This window comes from Epinephelus fuscoguttatus, linkage group LG2 (assembly GCF_011397635.1).
Source record: "Epinephelus fuscoguttatus linkage group LG2, E.fuscoguttatus.final_Chr_v1".
In the NCBI taxonomy this organism is placed as follows: Eukaryota; Metazoa; Chordata; class Actinopteri; order Perciformes; family Serranidae; genus Epinephelus; species Epinephelus fuscoguttatus.
This window is the reverse complement of record NC_064753.1, coordinates 41,368,889-41,387,587: the sequence shown is the minus strand read 5'-3', so window position 1 is coordinate 41,387,587 and position 18,699 is coordinate 41,368,889. Positions and strand designations below refer to the sequence as shown.

The 18,699-nt window shown below is 38.5% G+C and overlaps 1 protein-coding gene across 1 annotated transcript; it reads left to right on the top strand.

The window, feature by feature from the left end:
* The first annotated feature begins 2,689 nt into the window (after positions 1–2,689).
* Positions 2,690–16,257, top strand: LOC125900402 (very-long-chain (3R)-3-hydroxyacyl-CoA dehydratase-like). The gene is made up of 11 exons (XM_049595376.1): positions 2,690–2,903; positions 4,930–4,975; positions 5,207–5,280; positions 6,214–6,378; positions 7,224–7,275; positions 7,428–7,538; positions 9,051–9,178; positions 9,470–9,582; positions 9,668–9,774; positions 9,897–10,028; positions 14,859–16,257. Exons 1-11 carry the CDS (start codon positions 2,823–2,825, stop codon positions 14,933–14,935), a joined length of 1,086 nt encoding a protein of 361 aa, XP_049451333.1. The 5' UTR covers positions 2,690–2,822; the 3' UTR covers positions 14,936–16,257.
* Positions 16,258–18,699: the final 2,442 nt, after the last annotated feature.

The following is an 18,699-nucleotide window of genomic DNA, read 5'->3' as shown; positions in this document are numbered from 1 at the left end:
AGACTTTGGTGTTATTGTGAGAGTTTGTAAACAGGTGTTTTGATTAAGGATAGACCGATACATCTGCCGGCCGATATATTGGGCCGATATTTGAGTTTTTTACTTGTATCGGCATCAGCCGATACGCGCGTGGGTTCGCGGATTTATTTTTCCCTGGCACTTTTTTTCATTTGAAAGTATGTGGTTAAGTTGAACAAAGCTGTTGAATCCTACTGTGTACAGTAGTTGTTGTTTTATTTATGCTTCAGCTTAAATATTTGTTTATTTTATAAAGACATTACTGGAAGATTTAAGAGCACTGAACTCTTTTTTTTATTTGAATGTATAATAATAATAATAATAATATTCTACCTGTTCTACCTCAACTTTCCATCTTTTTTTAGTATTTTTTCACTGTTCAATAAATGTTTCTTATTTTAAGACCTTGAGACCTGTAATATTTGTTATCATTGTGTCATTTTTTTTATGTAAATTGAGGGAGCAAAAGCAGTATCCGCCCCAAATATCAGCTCAAGAAAATTGGCAGTCCATAATCGGTCATCGGCTAAGGGTGATGGAAAAAAATCGGTATCGGCATCGGCCCTAAAAAATCCATATCGGTCTATCCCTAGTTTTGATATTGTTTTACTGTTGATAAACGTGCATGGTCCCCAGTCAATCGGTAAATCAATATGTTTGCCGTCTTCCACGGAGACATGAAAACAAAACAAAGGCTTCTTCAAATATTCAAGGTATCATGGCATGACTAATTGATTTACAAATGGTAACCGTGGGGGAATTCCTTTGACATGTAAACTGAATTTTTGCCAACACTGATTTAATTCTGCAGTGTTGCATGTTTTTTGCCTTCATCTGGATGGTTTTGCAAAGTTGACTTAAGCAGCTTTCTTCAGTCAAACACGGTCATTGTCCAGTTGCTGTATGCCAAAAAAAAAAAAGGGTCACAGGGTTTATCAGTTTAATGGCACGTAGGATTTCACATGGCAGTCTCTTAGCGCCATCTTGTGGCAGAATATAGAAGGTAAGGCAAATATCCTACTGATACTGAAGCCAGATGACAAATGTTCCAATATTTATGAACATCTGAACTCAAAGACTTGGAATTTCATCGTTTTTAGGTCCAAACGAGTTTTCGTAGGCCTAGTAATTTTATACTTTTATATAGCATGTGATTAGAATGTTGATCCTTTTGACTGGAGTAAAGGCTCTGTATCAGTGAAATCTATAAACAGAAATTATTGTCTATACTGTCCTTAATAGCCTAAATATGGTCTTATTTCTCTGAGTAATGAATGTGTTTTCCTGTTGTAAGACCCCATTTTTTAATTATCAATGGCTTGACATAACTAAAACCAACAACATGAATGCATTTTAGCAGTGGTATGAATACTAATGTAGGAAGTATTTTTATTGTGAATAATGTGACAATTAAACCTCCTCAAGCATGAGAAACAATCTGAGACTGAGAACATTAGATGTGAGGATGTTTGCTTTGGAGTTAAGTTGTGCAGGGGATTTTAAAGGCCCAGTGTGTGGGATTTATGGGCATCTATTGGCAGAAATGGCATATAATAGTTATAACTATGTCAGTGTAGGCTATATTCACCTGAAAATAAGAACAGTTGTGTTTCTGGAGCCCAAGATACTGCCATGTTGCTCTACAGTAGCCCAGAATGGACAAACAAAAAACTGGCTCAAGATAGGGTTCCTACATGTTTGGAGAACTTTCGGTTCTGCAACCTCACCACTAGATGTCAGTAGATCATACACACTGGACCTTTAAAGGTTGATTTCGTCTTCTGAGGAGGATTAGGGCCACATGTGAAACATCTGCTGGAGTTCAAAGTCTAAAGTCAGAGAATTCTGATATATTCTGTATATATATTTTGAGGGAAGTCTAAGATATAGGTTCACCTAAGGAAGCTGTCAGTTTCTTTTCACTCAATGACATATGGAGAAGGGGTGGACAATTGCTTTTACATTGTGTTTTTCATTATTTGTAAATATTACTTTCTTCCTGTCTGTCTGCTTGCTTGTTTGTTCATGTCTTTTTTTACATGTTCGAAATAAATATAAAATATTAATATTTATTTGACTAACCTTTTTTATAAAGCAAAAAAAAAAAAAAAAAAATCAGCATATAAGACACAACAAATTATTATTACAAGTAGCATATTTTATATGTCTTTTAAAATGTTTTGGGGGGATATATCAGAGAATTCAGATACATTCTGTGTATTTAGAAAAGTCTAAAGTACAGGTTTATCTGTATAAGGAAGCTGTCTGTTTCTTAATGACATATGGAGAAGGGGTGGGATTCAATAAGTTTAAACTTCCTCCCACTCCTTTTCAGATGTGTAAATCAAGATAACTGAAAATTGCTTTGACATTAGGCTTTTCATTTTTTGTAAATATTGCTTTCTTTCTGTCTGTCTGCTTGTTTGTATGTTCGAAATAAATATCAAACATCAATTTCAATATTTTTTTTTTTTAAAAATCAGCGTATTAGGCGCAAATTATTATGACAAGCAACATATTTTTAAACATCTTTTAAAATGTTTGGAGGGGGTCTCAACAATAAAAAAAATATATATTAAAAAGTTTTGAGACTTTTATTTTGAAGCTGTCCAACTAGTGCTTCAGGATGTTTATTTTGAAGTCCGTTAGCGCCCTCCTCCCGGAAGTTCGCTCCATCATCTGGTGTGATATCCTCACTGTGTGTGGGGGATGGCAGCCTGCCAGATGACGGTTTCAGTGCATCAGTTAGAGTCAAATCTTCCTCTTTCTTATAGCATGTAGTTGTCAGAAAACACCGAGACACGATGCAGATCCTCACCCCGCATGTTTACTGGGCTCAGCGGCACGGAGAGATCTATCTCCGGGTGGAACTGAGCGATACAAAGGTAGGAACAAGTCAGTCCACTACATCCACCCGGCTCCTGTCAGCTTTAACTCACACTTACCTGTCGTTTACTGCTCAACTAACGTTAATGTGTCTGAATGCCTCTAAACTTTATTAAAATCATACTAGCGGTGTAACGTTAGCTAATGTTTAGCTTGAACGGTTAGCTTAACCGTTAGCTAGCTTCAGTGATGAGTGAGAGGATGGCTAAACTGACCTCTAACGGTTAACGGTTAGCTTATGTGTGATGGTCAGAGGATAACTAATTATACACTGTTGTTCTGTGTTTATAAAAGTTTCACGATATTTTGCTGACGAAATAACATTATAAGTATGGTTATATAACGCTGGCGTGTCGAAGTTCGGTGTCGAAATTAACACTTTAATTTAAACACTACTAACTGCCATTGACATCTTAATTACTGGACAGTTACAGCTGAAAAAAATGGCAGCTGTAGTTTAACTTCCTTGTATTGTAGCTGCACCCCACACTAGCTATAACTACTTAAACAAATACTGTGATATGATTATCAGCAAGAAGTCCTCAAGATAACAACCCCAGCTTAATAGAAAGGTAGACAAGGTGTTAATGATTTGTGTCAGCTGGTCAAAACCTGTATTAAGAATGATCTTAGCTGGTTTGGGTGGGTTACATCTTTACCTAAACACTTAGCCTGTCTCAGATTACTTTAATTTCACTCTGCTGTCTTTGTTTGCATTAGTAACATGAAATACAGGTTCTCCTCCTCCTCCATCCACGTCCTGCATCTGTTTTACAAATGTCTTATAAAAGATGCATGACCTTTAATGGTTGTTCTGGATCTTGTTAAGCCTCTTAGGAGAATGGCTTTATGACAGCTGAAGCAGGCTGACAGAAGAACACCTGTCATGCTACACGTTTAAAGCCTATTTATCCACAAGGAAAGACTAAATGTAGGAAACTTGTGTCAGTATAATGCAATACACTTAATCAGCATCACATTACAGTCTCTAAAATTCCCATAAAGTTGAATCAACACCTTCTAACTTTAACTTTAACTTTACATTTACCTAGAAGTGTCTAATACATTTACATCTGATTTTAAAGGATAAGTATGGTGATATTCTGCCTTTTTCTGGGCCAGAAGCAACAATGCCAAAGCTCAATTGTGCCAGAGAGCTCAATTTTTGTCCAAAAACTCACATGTACCATCCTGCTGTGTGTTTCTCCCTAAAGCACCAAATGTGTATTATTCTGCTGCTGGAAATAGACTGCAACAAATGCACTATTTACTCCAACTGTTATTTACTCCAAACACTTCTTATCTTGTATATTTGTATATTTTGCCAATATTAAATACTCTGTTGTTGTAAAACTGGACCTAATGATGGACTCTGACCTGGGAAACTTCTGGTTGTTCTGGTTGTTACCGGTTGTAAACGTTAAAATGTGGTTACTGTACTTGGTGTTATTGTATTTTAAAGCATTCTCTGGCACGTGATTTTTTTTTTTTTTTTAACCTCGGGATAAATAAAGTTCTATTGAACTGATTTTGCATAACATTTGCTAAGAGCTACCTGTTCGGCTGTTTTAGAAAACTACTCCGCTTTTATTTTAACAAATTGAACTATATAGTTTGTGGCCTATTTTTAAAGATGTATGTCTTCAGTAGGAAGCAATGGGCTTGAGGTTGAGTAAAACAGACAGAAAAAGGAAGTCTATAAGTACTGAAAGACTAATACATGGTTCATTTCATTTGCTGTAAGACAAATATAGAATATCACCAGACTTGTCAAGTTAGTTGTGGACATAGGTGTAGAATAACATTTAAATTGTGTGTGTTTGTCCCCTCTATTAGAAATAATTAAAGACATTTATGCCATAAATTGAGGCATAAAATCCTCCAGAATGCAGGAAATTAAGTGTTTTGATGCTGAGAATTTTCTGGTGGAGGACCCCTAAGCCCCATTTTCTATATATGTCCCTCCCACAATGTTGAAAAGAAACCTATGTCCTTGGTTGTGAAGGCTGCCCTTGTGTCTTTCAGGATCTCGACATCAGCCTGCAAGAAAACAACACACTTCAGTTCAGAGGTTGGTATTTATTTTGATGCATGTAAAGAGGAACATAATGTTTATAAGAACCCTTTAAGAGAAGTTGCTCTGTCGCAAAATAACAACTTTACTTACAGTAAAACGTTGTAAAATTTTCCACAAACATTTGCATCATTCATGAGGTTATTTATGATTGCAGTTTCTATATAAAGCAATATGAAGCTTAATATTGTTAGAATATATAAGTGAAATGTTAATATTGCTCCACAGCACAAGGCCATGGAGCTAAAGGAGATAATGAATACGTGTTCAGTTTGGAGTTCCTGGAACCTGTCAGACCTGAGGTAATGATCTTTTATTAATCTGTTACTAATTAGTGGTGAAATCGATTGTAATGTTGACATGAATTGTTTTTGCATCATGGTAATATAATTTAAATTATACAACAGTTAGTTCCGGCCCTGCAATCTGATTGGTCGAGAGACAGTAAAACCGAGAGAGTGCAGAAGGGCAGTTATGGATTCTAGTTACTGTCTTACAGTGTCTGGTATTAACTATTTTGCTGCACTTGTAGTTGTACTTTCTGTCTTTTAGTGGTGTCATGTGGAAAGATGGGTGTAAATGTCAGACCCTGCCAAGAAGCAGATGTATGTGTAGTCAGCTCCCACCTTCGAGCATTTCTTACATGTAACTGAATATAAATATTTAAAACAAAATAATAGCATTTAACTAAAAATGCAGTTAAGACCTTCCAGATTCTTTGTCTAGTTTTAACATTGTTACAATACAAACCTTTTTGCACAATAGCCCGATTCTTATGATTTTCTCTTGTTGTTCAAATGTAAAATCCACAGTTATTTATCATAACTGAACATGAATGACTGCACGATAATGCGTCATGGCACTGATTGAGCTGAAATTGCTGCCAACAAGTCAAGGTGAACGCTGATTGAAAAATGCCTCCCTGCTGAAGAGAGGCTTGATTAGCTGGTACACCACAGCCCGGGATACACACTTTATGATCAGTGAATTTATGTCTCAGTCAGACAAAGAGCTGCAGCTTTTTATTCCACTGACTCGTCTAAAATCCATTTGTCTTTTAACTGTTCAAGGTAAGTGAGTGTCAGTAGCAGATCAAATGTACTCATATTATGAGTTACAGCCTTTTTGTATTAAAGATTCAGATGTACAAACTATGTTCGTACTGCAGCTACTCACATTATGTCATTGCCCTCTGTTTCTCAGTGAAGAACAATATTCTGATGCCGTGTTTTCAGATCAAACATAAGTCCACCCAGCGTCAGGTGGACATCAAGATCAGGAAGCAGGAGGAGCGCTGGTGGGACCGGCTGACACTGCAGGAGAAGAAGCCTCTGTTTTTGGCACCTGACTTTGACCGCTGGCTGGACGAGTCCGATGCCGAGATGGAGCTTCAGGCTAAGGTAGGAACTTGAGTCAGAGTCATGAGTCAGATGTGAAGGCAACAAAATGTAGGCTTTGTGAGTGCAAACAAGTTTTATGGGATTTGTTAGAGTGTCAGTTAGATAGTTAGTGCAGCTAAGGAAAAACAGAGGCCTCGTTGAAGCTTTGTATTTAGCTCCAGCTCAGCTCTTCATGCCTAGCCTTACAAAGCCAGTCCATAAAACTTTGCATCACTCATTGTGGTTTGTAATATCAGATAAGCCTCCTGACAGATCTCTTCTTTGTGTCATGTTAATGGAAACCCCTCCTAAACATGACTCGACGAAGCTACCTCCCACTCAGCTGTAAGAAAACCATAGGGACAATTATGGAATTGCTGTGTCAGTTTTCCCAAATGATTTTCCATTTGCCTCCTAAGAATTTCTTGATTAAATTACAAAAGAATCCCTGTCTGTTCAGTGCTGCAAACTCATTCTTTTGGTCATTTTGCGCCACTGTAGACGCTTCAATTTTCATTTATTTCCCAGGTCCTTTCTGTGCTTTTCAGCTTCAAGTTACGGTCAGTTAAAAAATGTGTAGCTGTCCGCACTGTGTGGAAACTGCAGCAGGCTGTGAATATTTATTAATGAATTTAGAATCTGTCTTTTATTAGAAAATGTATTTCTGATAAAACAGTGAGTAACACTTTTCTGACTCGTGACTTTTTAAATCATAGAATTAAATAAATTATTCAACTGCCCTGGATCTAGTGAGAAGATTGAAAGATCATAATTCATTTTCTTCATTATAAAACAGGTGATGATTGAAGAACATGTTGGTTTTTGCAGAGTGAAATTGGTGTGATTGATGGTGTGATTTCTTTCAGGAAGAGGAGAAGATCAACAAGATAAGTGTGGAGTCGAGAGTTCGTAAAGACCGTGAGTCACACTGAGCTCTTCATCTGCAGACATCAAAAACCCACATAATGAGCTGAATCATTAATGTTGTCATGTACATTTACTCGCCTGTAGGAGGAGATTCAGCCACGTTAGCATCAGTTAACATTAATTTATTTTCTTCTGCTCCTTAGCTTACCTCGGGCTGAAGAAAGGCTACTTGTTTATGTACAACCTGGTGCAGTTTTTGGGATTCTCCTGGATCTTTGTCAACATGACGGTTCGACTCTTCATCCTTGGTCAAGGTTTGTAAAGACAAACCCCAAAAAACAACACGGTCAGTTCATGAAGTGAGGTTTATGTCCAGGTCATCTGCCACAGGAAGGCACAGTTACCTGCAGAGAATTATTTTGCGTCATGTTAGTCACAGGTTTATTGAGGTTTGTGTTCTGAGGTCTGTTGCTTAAACAAAACCAAATCTACATTAATTGTCCTCTTACTGACAATGAATTTGTTTTGAAAGTGCCAACAGTTTTTCTTTCGCTAAAACCAAAGTGTCATCAGTGAGGTAAACCTGTGAGGTAAAGATCAGACCGTTGGATCCGCAGCACAGTCATTTGGTTATACGTATGTACATTTTTAGAAATTAGACAAGTATTTTTGTCTGCACTGGAGCTGTGACAGTTCAGTGGCCTTTGATTTTAGTTCTAGTTTATGACAGCTTCAGTCTCATTTTTGTAGTTTTGGCTGTATTATTGAAGAGCCATGAAAGCTCTGAATAATTGTTGAGTTCTGTCCAAAAGGGGCAGGAAACACATTATCTTATTATCTAAACCACTTTCTTGTGAGGTAAAATGTAAAGTGAACTCTACTGAAATGTAACAACCCTTCACTGCACAGAAAAACTGTGCTCACACCTACAGTACAGGAAGTCCGTTTGAATTCTGTGATGTTTATCGATGTTTACAACAGTCATAATTTTACCATTAGCGTGTTTGCTCTTCCAAATAAGGTCGACTTACCCGCTGTTTTGTTTACAACCTTTCCTTTTATCTGACCTATTTTTATTAATGTCTCCATGTTCCTCAAGTTCAGCTGTTAACTTTGCAGAGTTATCATAACTAAGAGAACAGATGGCCAAAACTATAAAAATAAGATTCATAGTAATGACTCAGTCCTCACTTTGAATCCCATTTTTAGTTATTCCTTTAAATGATTATTAGTTTGGGTTTTTTGGGTTTTAGTCTGACCTACAAATTGTGTATATGCAACATTACTGCCAGCTATTTTCAAAAATATCGTGAACGTTTTAGGACAGATTTCTCTATTTTCGGTTAATGTCAGTATGTTGTAATAATCTACTTGCAGGGACACAAAACCTGCTTGGGATAGGTTTCTATGTATCACTGTAAAAGTGAAAACGAGGACACTCAATGTTAGTAAAGGCAGAATTGTCGGACTGTAAAAGGATGGAAGATAAAAACAGAAAAAAACACTCGCTAATAGCTTTTAAATTTTATGGACTGATAAATTAAAATTTAAAGTAATTAGCAGTATTTACTGAACACAGAAACAGACGGGCATAATTAGCACCACTGTGCAGTAAATAAAAAACAAACAGGAGGTCCAGGAGACAGACAGAGAGAGGTCTGTGTTTTTGTTTGTGAGCAGCTATTCACAGATGAGCTCATTTGAATAGAAACAGGAACAAGACTACACAACAGGGATTTGTTTTGCAAATGATGAGGATTATGGATAGTGGCTCATGCAATGTGCTTTTTAATTATGTCTGTTTGTTTCTCTCTCGCCCTCCACAGATTCGTTCTATGATACCTTCCACACCACGGCTGACATGATGTACTTCTGTCAGATGATGGCCGTGCTCGAGGTCATTAATCCCCTGTTGGGTCTGGTGAAGACTGGATTCTTTCCCGCTATGATACAGGTAATACAGTGCTGTAAATACTAAACGCATGAAAGAAAAGAGTAGTTACACCTACGACCGAAAGTATATGGACACCCTGACATTACATCCATATGATATTTAAACATCTTTTTGGTATATTACACAAATCATTTTTGGAAGTGCTCTAAAATGAGGAATGTTTTAAATGGGAAAAAAAAACTCTTCCTCCACCAGGCTCTGAACTGAACTTCAAAATCAATCAGTTGTGCGCAATTCCTCACAGTGTGGTTAATCTGAGACCTCTTTTCATTCTGCTCGGTGTTGTCACAGGTGGCAGGGAGGAACGTCATTCTTTTCGTCATCTTCGGCAGTCTGGAAGACATGCAGAACAAAGCTGTTGTCTTCTTCGTCTTCTACACGTGGAGCACCATCGAGATCTTCAGGTCGGCTCAGATCACCTTCCCTTCCCTCTCTGGTTAACATGTGGTGTTGCCTGCTGTAACATCAGCTCTTCCTTCTCCCCATCAGGTACCCTTTCTACATGCTGGCCTGCATAAACACAGAGTGGAAGATGTTAACGTGGCTGAGATACAGCATCTGGATCCCTCTGTACCCTCTCGGGACAGTGGCTGAAGGTCAGTGTTTAGTTTGTTATGCTTACTGAGAAAATAGTGGCATAAGCAAAAGTTGGGTGCAAGGGTAAGTGTTAGATATGTTAGTTGCTGCTGACAGTTTGTCCTTGTGTGCATGTTTCCAGCGGTGGCCGTCATCCAGTCCCTGCCCATCTTTGATGAGAAACGTCTGTTCAGCCTCCGCCTTCCTGCGATGCTGGGACACTCTTTGAGCTTCTCCTACACTCTGCAGCTCTACCTGGTCCTCATGTTTCTGGGTGAGACATCCACTGACACACTATCTGTCCTTCAGTAAACTACAACTAATGTCTTATTTCCATTGCTTGGTACAGCTTGACTCATTTCAGCTCACTTTTTGTGCCAGGTACTTTCTCTATTTCCTTTTTTCACTGTAGTACCCCCTCAGTGAAGACAGGATTCTCTGCTGATTGCCATAGCGATGCTGTGTCAAACTGTTGTGACATCAACTTCAATGCAACACTCACTGCATCCTTTCATATTGCAACCAAACAGGAATGTCTGCACTTCATCAGTTGTGCAGCATTGTTAATGTAGGCAAGGCAAGGCAAGGCAAGTTTATTTGTAGAGCACAATTCATACACAAAGCAATTCAAAGTGCTTTACAGAACAAGAAAATGCATTAAAATCACAATACAAAATAAAAACATAAATAATCATTATAAAATGAACTTGAAAAGAGAAGAGTGCAGATAAGATCCTTTCAGTCATATGCACAGTGAAATAGAGCTGTTTTGAGCCTAGATTTGAACATTGTCAGAGTAGAGGCCTGTCTCACATCTTCAGAAAGACTGTTCCAGATTTTAGCTGCATAAAACTGGAATCCTGATTCCCCATGTTTAGTCCTGACTCTGGGCACCAGCAGGAGGCCGGTCCCTGAGGTCCTCAGAGTCCGAGATGGTTCATATGGCACTAACATGTCAGAGATGTACTTTGGTGCTAGGCCGTGGAGAGACTTGCAGAGCTGCTTTAAAGTCTATTCTCTGAGCCACAGGAAGCCAGTGTAGAGACCTGAGTACAGGACTAATATGCTCGTACTTCCTGGTTCTGGTCAGGACCCGAGCAGCAGCATTCTGGATGTACTGCAGCTGTCTTACAGCCCGTTTGGAGAGACCAGTGAGCAGGCCGTTACAGTAGTCTAACCTACTAGAGACAAATGCATGGATAAGTCTCTCCAAGTCAGGTTTAGACACTATACCTTTAATTTTGGCAATGTTTTTTAGATGGTAAAAAGCTGCTGACGTTATTGATTTGATGTGGCTGTTAAAGTTCAAGTCTGAGTCCATTATTACCCCGAGATTTCTAACCTGATTTGTAGGTTTTAGAGAGAGAGACTGGAGGTGACTGCTGACACTTTCTCTTTGTTTCTGTGGACCAAATACGATGACTTGGTCTTGTCTGAATTTAGCTGGAGAAAGTTGTTTTGCATCCACACACTGACCTGTTGGATGCAGTGACAGAGTGAATCCACTGGTCCATATTCACCTGCTGTCAGTGAGACATAGATCTGAGTGTCGTCTGCATAATTGTGGTAGGACACATTATTACTTTGTATTAACTGGCCTAAAGGCAGCATTGGCAGAGATTGAACAGAAGGGGTCCCAGGATTGACCCTTGGGGCACCCCACAGGTCAAGGCCATGTGGTCTGAGACACAGTTACCAATTTCAACAAAGTACTTCCTGTCTTCTAGATAGGACTTCAACCAATTTAGGGCAGTGCCAGAGATGCCCACCCAGTCCTCTAGTCTCTGTGAAAGGATCTCATGATCGACAGTGTCAAAAGCAGCACTCAGATCTAGCAGGACTAAAACTGAGACTTTGCCTGCATCAGTGTTCAGGCGGATGTCATTTGTCACCTTAATAAGAGCGGTCTCAGTGCTGTGATGGGGTCTAAAACCTGACTGGAAAACATCAAAGGAGTTGTTCTTTAGGAGAAAGTCAGTAAGCTGTTGGTAAACAACTTTCTCAAGGACTTTGCCTAAAAACGGCAGATTTGAAATGGGCCGTACTATGTGTTCAGTACTGTGGCATCAAGACTGCTCTTCTTTAGGAGAGGCTTTATGACCGCAGTTTTCAAGGCCTTTGGGAATGTTCCAGATTGTAGTGACATGTTAACTATGTGAGCGAGTGGTGGTAACAAACTGCTGAACACAGACTTTAGAAATCTAGTGGGTAACACATCGAGGCAGCATGTAGACGAACTCAGACTGGTGATGATCTCTTGGACAGTTTTGTCAGTTACAGGTGCAAAATGAGTCAGCTCTAAGTGTGTAGGTGGCTGCAGGGTTGTTATTGGTGTTGTGGAATTGATGGCATTTTTAATGGTCTGAACCTTGTCGCAAAGGAATACTGCAAACTCATTACACTTAGATGTGGAGATCAGTTCCAACGGCAGTTGAGCTGGAGGGTTTGTTAATCTGTTCACTGTTGCAAATAAGACACGCGAGTTGTTACTGCAGTTTCCAATAATTTCAGAAAAGTACCTTTCCCTTGTTCTACGTAAGATCCGGTTGAACACGCATAACTTTTCTTTATAAATTTCATAATGAACATGAAGCTTCGACTTGCGCCATTTCCGCTCGCCCTCCGGCACTCCTTTTCTGTGCCCTGACCAAGTCGTCATTCCTCCATGGCGCCTTCTGCTTATTTTTAACCATTTTAACCTTCACAGGGGCAATGGTGTCCAGAACATTCAAAACACTCAAGTAACAGAGTTCAACAAATCATCAACATTAGAACATGAGGCATTTTCAAAGTTTATCATTTCCATGAACAGAGCACCTGTGCTGTTATTTATGTGTCTCCTCCGAACAACTGCAGGACCAGCCGGTGGTTTGGGAGAAACAGACAGGTCAAAGAAGACACAGAAATGATCAGACAGAGCAACATCAACCACATCGACGTTTGAAATATTAACCCCCTTTGTAATGAGCAGGTCCAGAGTGTGCTGCACTCTGCTGTGGGTGGGCTCACACACATGCTGAGTCAGGCCAAAGGTTTCAAGGACAGCACTGAGTTCTTTAGCATTTCTGTCACAGACATTATCCACATGTACATTAAAATCACCTGTAATGACCAAACCATCAAAGTCTGTGCATACAATTGAAAGCATCCTGGTAAAATCATCAATAAAACTTTGACGGTGCTGGGGAGGCTTGTATATAACTACATAGAGTATGGACGGAGATTGTTTTAGCTCCATTTTAAAGGATACATACTCAAATGATGAAAACACCCCAAATGACAACCTGTGCATAACCATATGATCTCTAAATATTGCACAGACACCTCCACCCTTTTTGTTTTCTCGTGTTTCAGATTCAAATTTGTATTTGGGTGGAGCTGATTCCGTTAGAACAGCATTACCTGTGTTTTTGTCAAGCCATGTTTCAGTTAAGAATGTAGTGCACAGCATGGTTTTGTGGGCTGCCATTTTTAAAAGCTTGGTCAAATGAAAAGAAAAAAAATTGCAGTCGCTATTAAAGTTAGCATAGCTATTTTAAAATGGTGGGTTTGCAGTGTTTTAACTCCACCTTCTAGTGTCAGTTCAGCTTGCTTGGAACTTCGACCAAGGTGCTACCAAAAAAGTACTATCCATAACTTTTGCTAATGTAAAAAACAATAAAAAAAAAAAATAAGTTGAGTAGAGCCGTGTATACCATTCAGGGGAAATGCTGCGTAACATTACACAGGGTTTTGGAAAAATAAATAAACCCAGAAAGTTATGGAAAAGTCACTGAAACTGGCTTCACAAATACCTGTATAATAGAGTATATATACTGCATACAGGCTACGATGATAATGTTGAGACAGGTCAGTCATATCACTTGACGTTATGTTCTCTGCTGGGGGTGACGTCAGACTGCGACCTGAGTTGTAGCTTCTACTTGAGTCCAAATGCAAATTTGCGTAATGCTAGGAAGCAGATGTATTCATGTCTGGCTTCATTTGGACAAGTGTAAAGCATGGCATGACAAAGACCAGGACCTGGGACACGCAAAATGTGGACTGTGTAGTGAAATATTTGACATTATCAACATTATGCTAAAGGAGCTAATGTTAAGTACCAGGCTGTTGCTGCGCAAATCAACTCCCATTACAGATGTTTTTACCGCGGTGACCAACATGACACCCGCAACCAGCTGCAGTGTTTCCCTCTTGTCCACCATCAAACAAGGGATCATTTTGGTTGCTGTGTCTGAACCTAAGCCCTAACTGCAGAGGTACTAAAGGGGGCTAATTCTCACTTATCACTCATTTGTGTGCTGTGAACACAAGTGCTCATATACAGTGTATGTACTTTTGGGCTGGCTCTTTATTTTACAAAACTGACTGGTCAACTTTGACAATACACAGACACTTCAGAGAATGTGTGATCATGAATATAAGCCTGAAAAGTGTGGAAATGTTTTGGAAATTTACTGGTTAAAGTGTGTATGAACCCTGCAGGGAGATTCAGGCGCTGGTAATATGGAGGGTCGATTAATTACACATATTACCCACATTGTAATGATGCAAAGCTGGTTGAAAATGGACAGAATGTCCTTTGAGCTACACACTTGTTCATTAGTCTACAAATTAAAACCATGTTAATTATTATTAAGAGACATGATGTTTCCTGTGATGGATTACCAAACCCAAGCACGCTCAAATTCTTTGTACATAGATTTTCACGATGTAATGAATTGAATAAAAGACAATGCACCGTGAAATGCAGGAAAAGGACATACAGAAAGTTTAAAACGGCCATCAGCTTTGGAAGCTAAATGGTATGATATAATTTTTAGTAAATGCACTATAACGAGAGTATGCTACTGTAGTTTTAGTTTGTCACATCATGGAGAAACAGATTCAAATCTTGCTGTATTTGGAACAGCTGTGAATTTATCGTATTTTCATCATACTGTGCAAACATCTCTCTAGAGGTGCTATGGAGGACTGAATGAATTACCTGTATAGTGCTGTGGAAATGGGGCTTTTTGTGTGTTTATCTGCTGTTTGTGGTTGTCGCTAGCGGATGAGACAAACCTCAACTTAATACTGACAGAGATTTTCCACTCCCCTCCAGGACTCTTCATCAATTTCCGCCACCTGTACAAGCAGAGGAGGAGACGATACCGCTCGAGGAAAAGGAAAGTCCACTAACTCAACAGCACTTTTATTTTCCACACACCCTGAACTGCTGTCCACTTAAAGATAAAGCAGCTGTTCTCTTTTCCTCTGATTGCCTTTCCTCATCTTCCCACACACACACTGACCTGATGTTGGAGTACTAGTCCCCTTATTCCTCCACTGGGTGAACTGTTCACATTCTCCAGACCAAATCCTCCAAATCTTAATGTACCAGCGTGAAAACTCACTGTTGAGTGGACGTCACCTGAAAACACTGTACAGGTTGATCCAGTGCTTTACTAATACCATGTTTATTCTCTTTGAAATGTCCATATTTATCCGTGTATGCAGTCGCCATCTAAAGTTTTCTTATTTTATATAAGTTCTGCTGAAATAACCGAAATATTGTGTTCACTTTTCTTCTTGGGTACAAGAGAGGTGTTTACTCTGTGAACATACAGTGTCATTTGTTTTAGATTTAGAGATGGTGTGGTTATCTTTTACATCATTTATAAAATTATGGTCCTTATAGGTTAAAATATTGTTAAAATGGCTCTTCAAATCATGTTTTAATGCTTTATGGTCTTTTAAACCATTACCTACGAATCACAGATCCCTCACAGTCAACATTTATTAACCTTTATATTTTTGTCGTACTGTTGTTGTGTGTTAATGCAGTTGAAAGCCAGCACAGTTTTGACACTCTTTTTGTGGTGGTTTGTTCAAGGATGGTTCAGTATCTGGGAATTTAGAATTTTAGATGAAAGAGACAAGCAAATTCATCTGATCATCTTCCCGATGTCCATGTTTACTTGTTTTCTTCTGGGTTTAATATCTAAAATAAAACCGCAGCAGTTAAATGGTCTGAACGTACATTAACACTCAGTGAGTGTCTGAAAGTTGTTCTGCTTTCAACTGCATGAAGACACAGCAAAATAAAGCAAGTTTTAAATCTCTGCAAGTTAATTTGAACTTTCTGATTCTTGGAAAATCTGTCTGCAGTGATGTGAAGCTGATGAGCTAAAACACCATTTTTATGGGTCCTGAATCAATACGTACATTATTCCATATGCCTTTGTATGAAAACACTGTGGCTCTTAACTGTAAGCTGTCAGTTTTGAATTTAGATTTTCATCATCATTGCCAGAGGTGCATTCCTAACACTGAGCCTAACACTGTCAGTCATTCACTGCTTTGAATATTAACAAATCCATGCAAATTACAAGGACATTTTTAGAACTGCTTCTTTCTTCTGTCCTTTCTGGCCTTTACATAAGTTTTATTGGTAACATGCAACACACCTACGCTTATACCTCATGGCCTACAAATGTTTATTTTTTTTGTTGTTGTTGTCATGTGAAATAGTGACTGTTGTTGTCAAAAGCCGCAGAGGGACACAGCTCAAAATGATGAGATATTAACTTTAAATTAAAGCATAATGAAGTTAAACGAAATCCTGTAACGTCAAACACATGAAAACAGTTGTGACTTGATTCAAATAGATGTAATTCTTTCACTGTCTGTGAAGTTTGACTTGTGAAACATCGCAGCAGCAGTTTGAGAGGGGAGGTGGTATTGACATAATTACAGAAGTACTGATCATTGCCATTTCAGTATATTTTGTTAGTGTGTAACTGCAGGCTGAAAGAATACAAACAGTAGAACTGGGAAAAGTGAGATGAAAGTGATTATAGGTAATAATCATCAAAAATGTTTGCTTATAAACATTTCTTTATCATTATGTTTTGCTCGCAATCATGGATACTGGAATCAACGTCAAAAATCCAGTATCAGTTTTGCATAAATTTCTCTTAAAAACATCATTCCTACTGCAGCTTTAAACAGGAACGTGTTGCTCATATTTTCTTGGACAGTACATGTCTGCAAAGAGAAGGAGCTTCAAAAATCTTTCCTAGATTTCATGAGTGGATTTGATCCATACTCCTGACGATGAACGACAGACTGACTTAACATTATCCAGAGAAATACTGTGGCTAAATGGTCAGATTTAACTTAAAAATGTCAGCAGTCTATCAACAATTATTATGTTGCTTCTCTGAACTTAAGTTTTACTCTGAGTGCTTCATTGGGAGCCCAGATGTCCTGACAGAACTGTGGGGTCATTACTGTAAACTTGTACTCATGTACTCTCAAATATTCAAGTTTCATCAGTGTTGTATTGATGGAAGAAATACTTCAGGAATTTTTAAATGTCTTGATGAGCTGTCCACTTCCTGTTCTCATCCTTTTCCACTGACTGTACAAGTTCTTTGTTGTCTTTTTTCTCCTTTTCAATCTGTTCACCTTTGAGCCTTTTTTGATTTATATTTATTTGTGTTTGCTGAAGTTGTTGTTTTTATTTTGTTTGTTTAGGATTGATTTTGATTTCTAAGGGTGTCTTTTGGGAGAGATGTGTAGTGGACATTTAGTTTGTTTTTGATGTTTTATAATTCAAAAGTTCTTAGGCTTGCAAATTCAGACTTGAGTGTAAGTCACAGTTATGTTTTTCTGACCAAAATAAACATCAGAGTTCATATTTTTGAGGTGGGCTTTTTTTTCTCGGTTATCAGTTCCTGCTTTGACGTCAAAGATGATCTACTTCAGGCACTTGAGGCTGGATCCACAAGTGAGTCAATACCCATAGACCCTCATGTTAAAATGGCCAACATTACTCAAGTCTCAAGTCAAACTTGACTCAAGTCAAACTTTATTTATACAGCACATTTAAAAACAACTGTAGTTAACCAAAGTGGTGAACAGGCACAAAATATCAAAACAGATCAATCCAGAAGCAAACAACAATAAGAACATCAGAAAACATTAAATGTCTTAGAGAACAACATTTCTGTACAACAGAGGCTGAGGAGCAACATGTTGACATGTTTGGCCAAAATGCGAAATACAAGGCTTCAAAACAGGGGTCCACAAAGCAGTGGGTGACATCACAATGGCTGTGTTCATTAGTTTTGTACAGTGCATGAAACAGATGTCCCTGGCATGACTCAAGACAGTGCACTTTTTTTGTCATGCATCCTACTTTTAAATGATTGTATGCTGTTGCCTCTGAGGCTGCTTGTTACCATAGCACACGCTTAAAGGTCCAGTGTGTTGGATTTAGGAGCATATGTTGGTAGAAATGGAATAAAATACTCATAACTATGTTTTAATTAGTGTATGAAACTTAAGAATTGTTGGCTTAGATTGGGGCCATTTATAAAGAAGGTCCTCTTCCACAGAGTTCGCCATGTTGTTTCTACAGTAGACCAGAGCAGACAAACCAAACACTGACTCTTGACATCTTTGTGTTTTTGCATTGGCCACTGTAGTTTTCCTACATGCAATCTGTAATCTCACCACTAGATGTCACTAAATGCTTCACACTAGATCTTTAACAGATTAGCATACTGATAGCATAACAGGAGTTAGCATCTGTAGCTAAAAATGAACTTCTCCACATCCACACACTCAACCAAACATGCGCTAACTTATGTTTTGTTTTCAAAACATCATAACGAACATTTTTCTTACAGTTGCCTGTAAGAAATGAGAAGAAATTCTGAATATGTGTCTTAATCTTTTTAAAGGCTAGATTCACAATTTGCCAGGTCTGTCTTAAAACAAAAAGTCAGGTGCTCAAATGTACATTGGCCACCAAACTGACCATTAAGAGATCACTTCCTGATCTGCTTACTAAGGTAAAAGATAGTGGACAAAGTCCTCAAAATAACTTCCACAGATTATCTATGAGTAAATAAAGAGGAAATCTTTCCAGGTATGAACAGGAGGGATCATTACAG

Coding starts and splice junctions, on each gene's coding strand:
- LOC125900402 (XM_049595376.1), top strand. CDS start 2,823: ATGCAGATCCTCACCCCGCATGTTTACTGGGCTCAGCGGCACGGAGAG. Junction 5,281..6,213: donor TGGAACCTGTCAGACCTGAG/GTAATGATCTTT, acceptor CCGTGTTTTCAG/ATCAAACATAAGTCCACCCA. Junction 9,179..9,469: donor TCTTTCCCGCTATGATACAG/GTAATACAGTGC, acceptor GTGTTGTCACAG/GTGGCAGGGAGGAACGTCAT.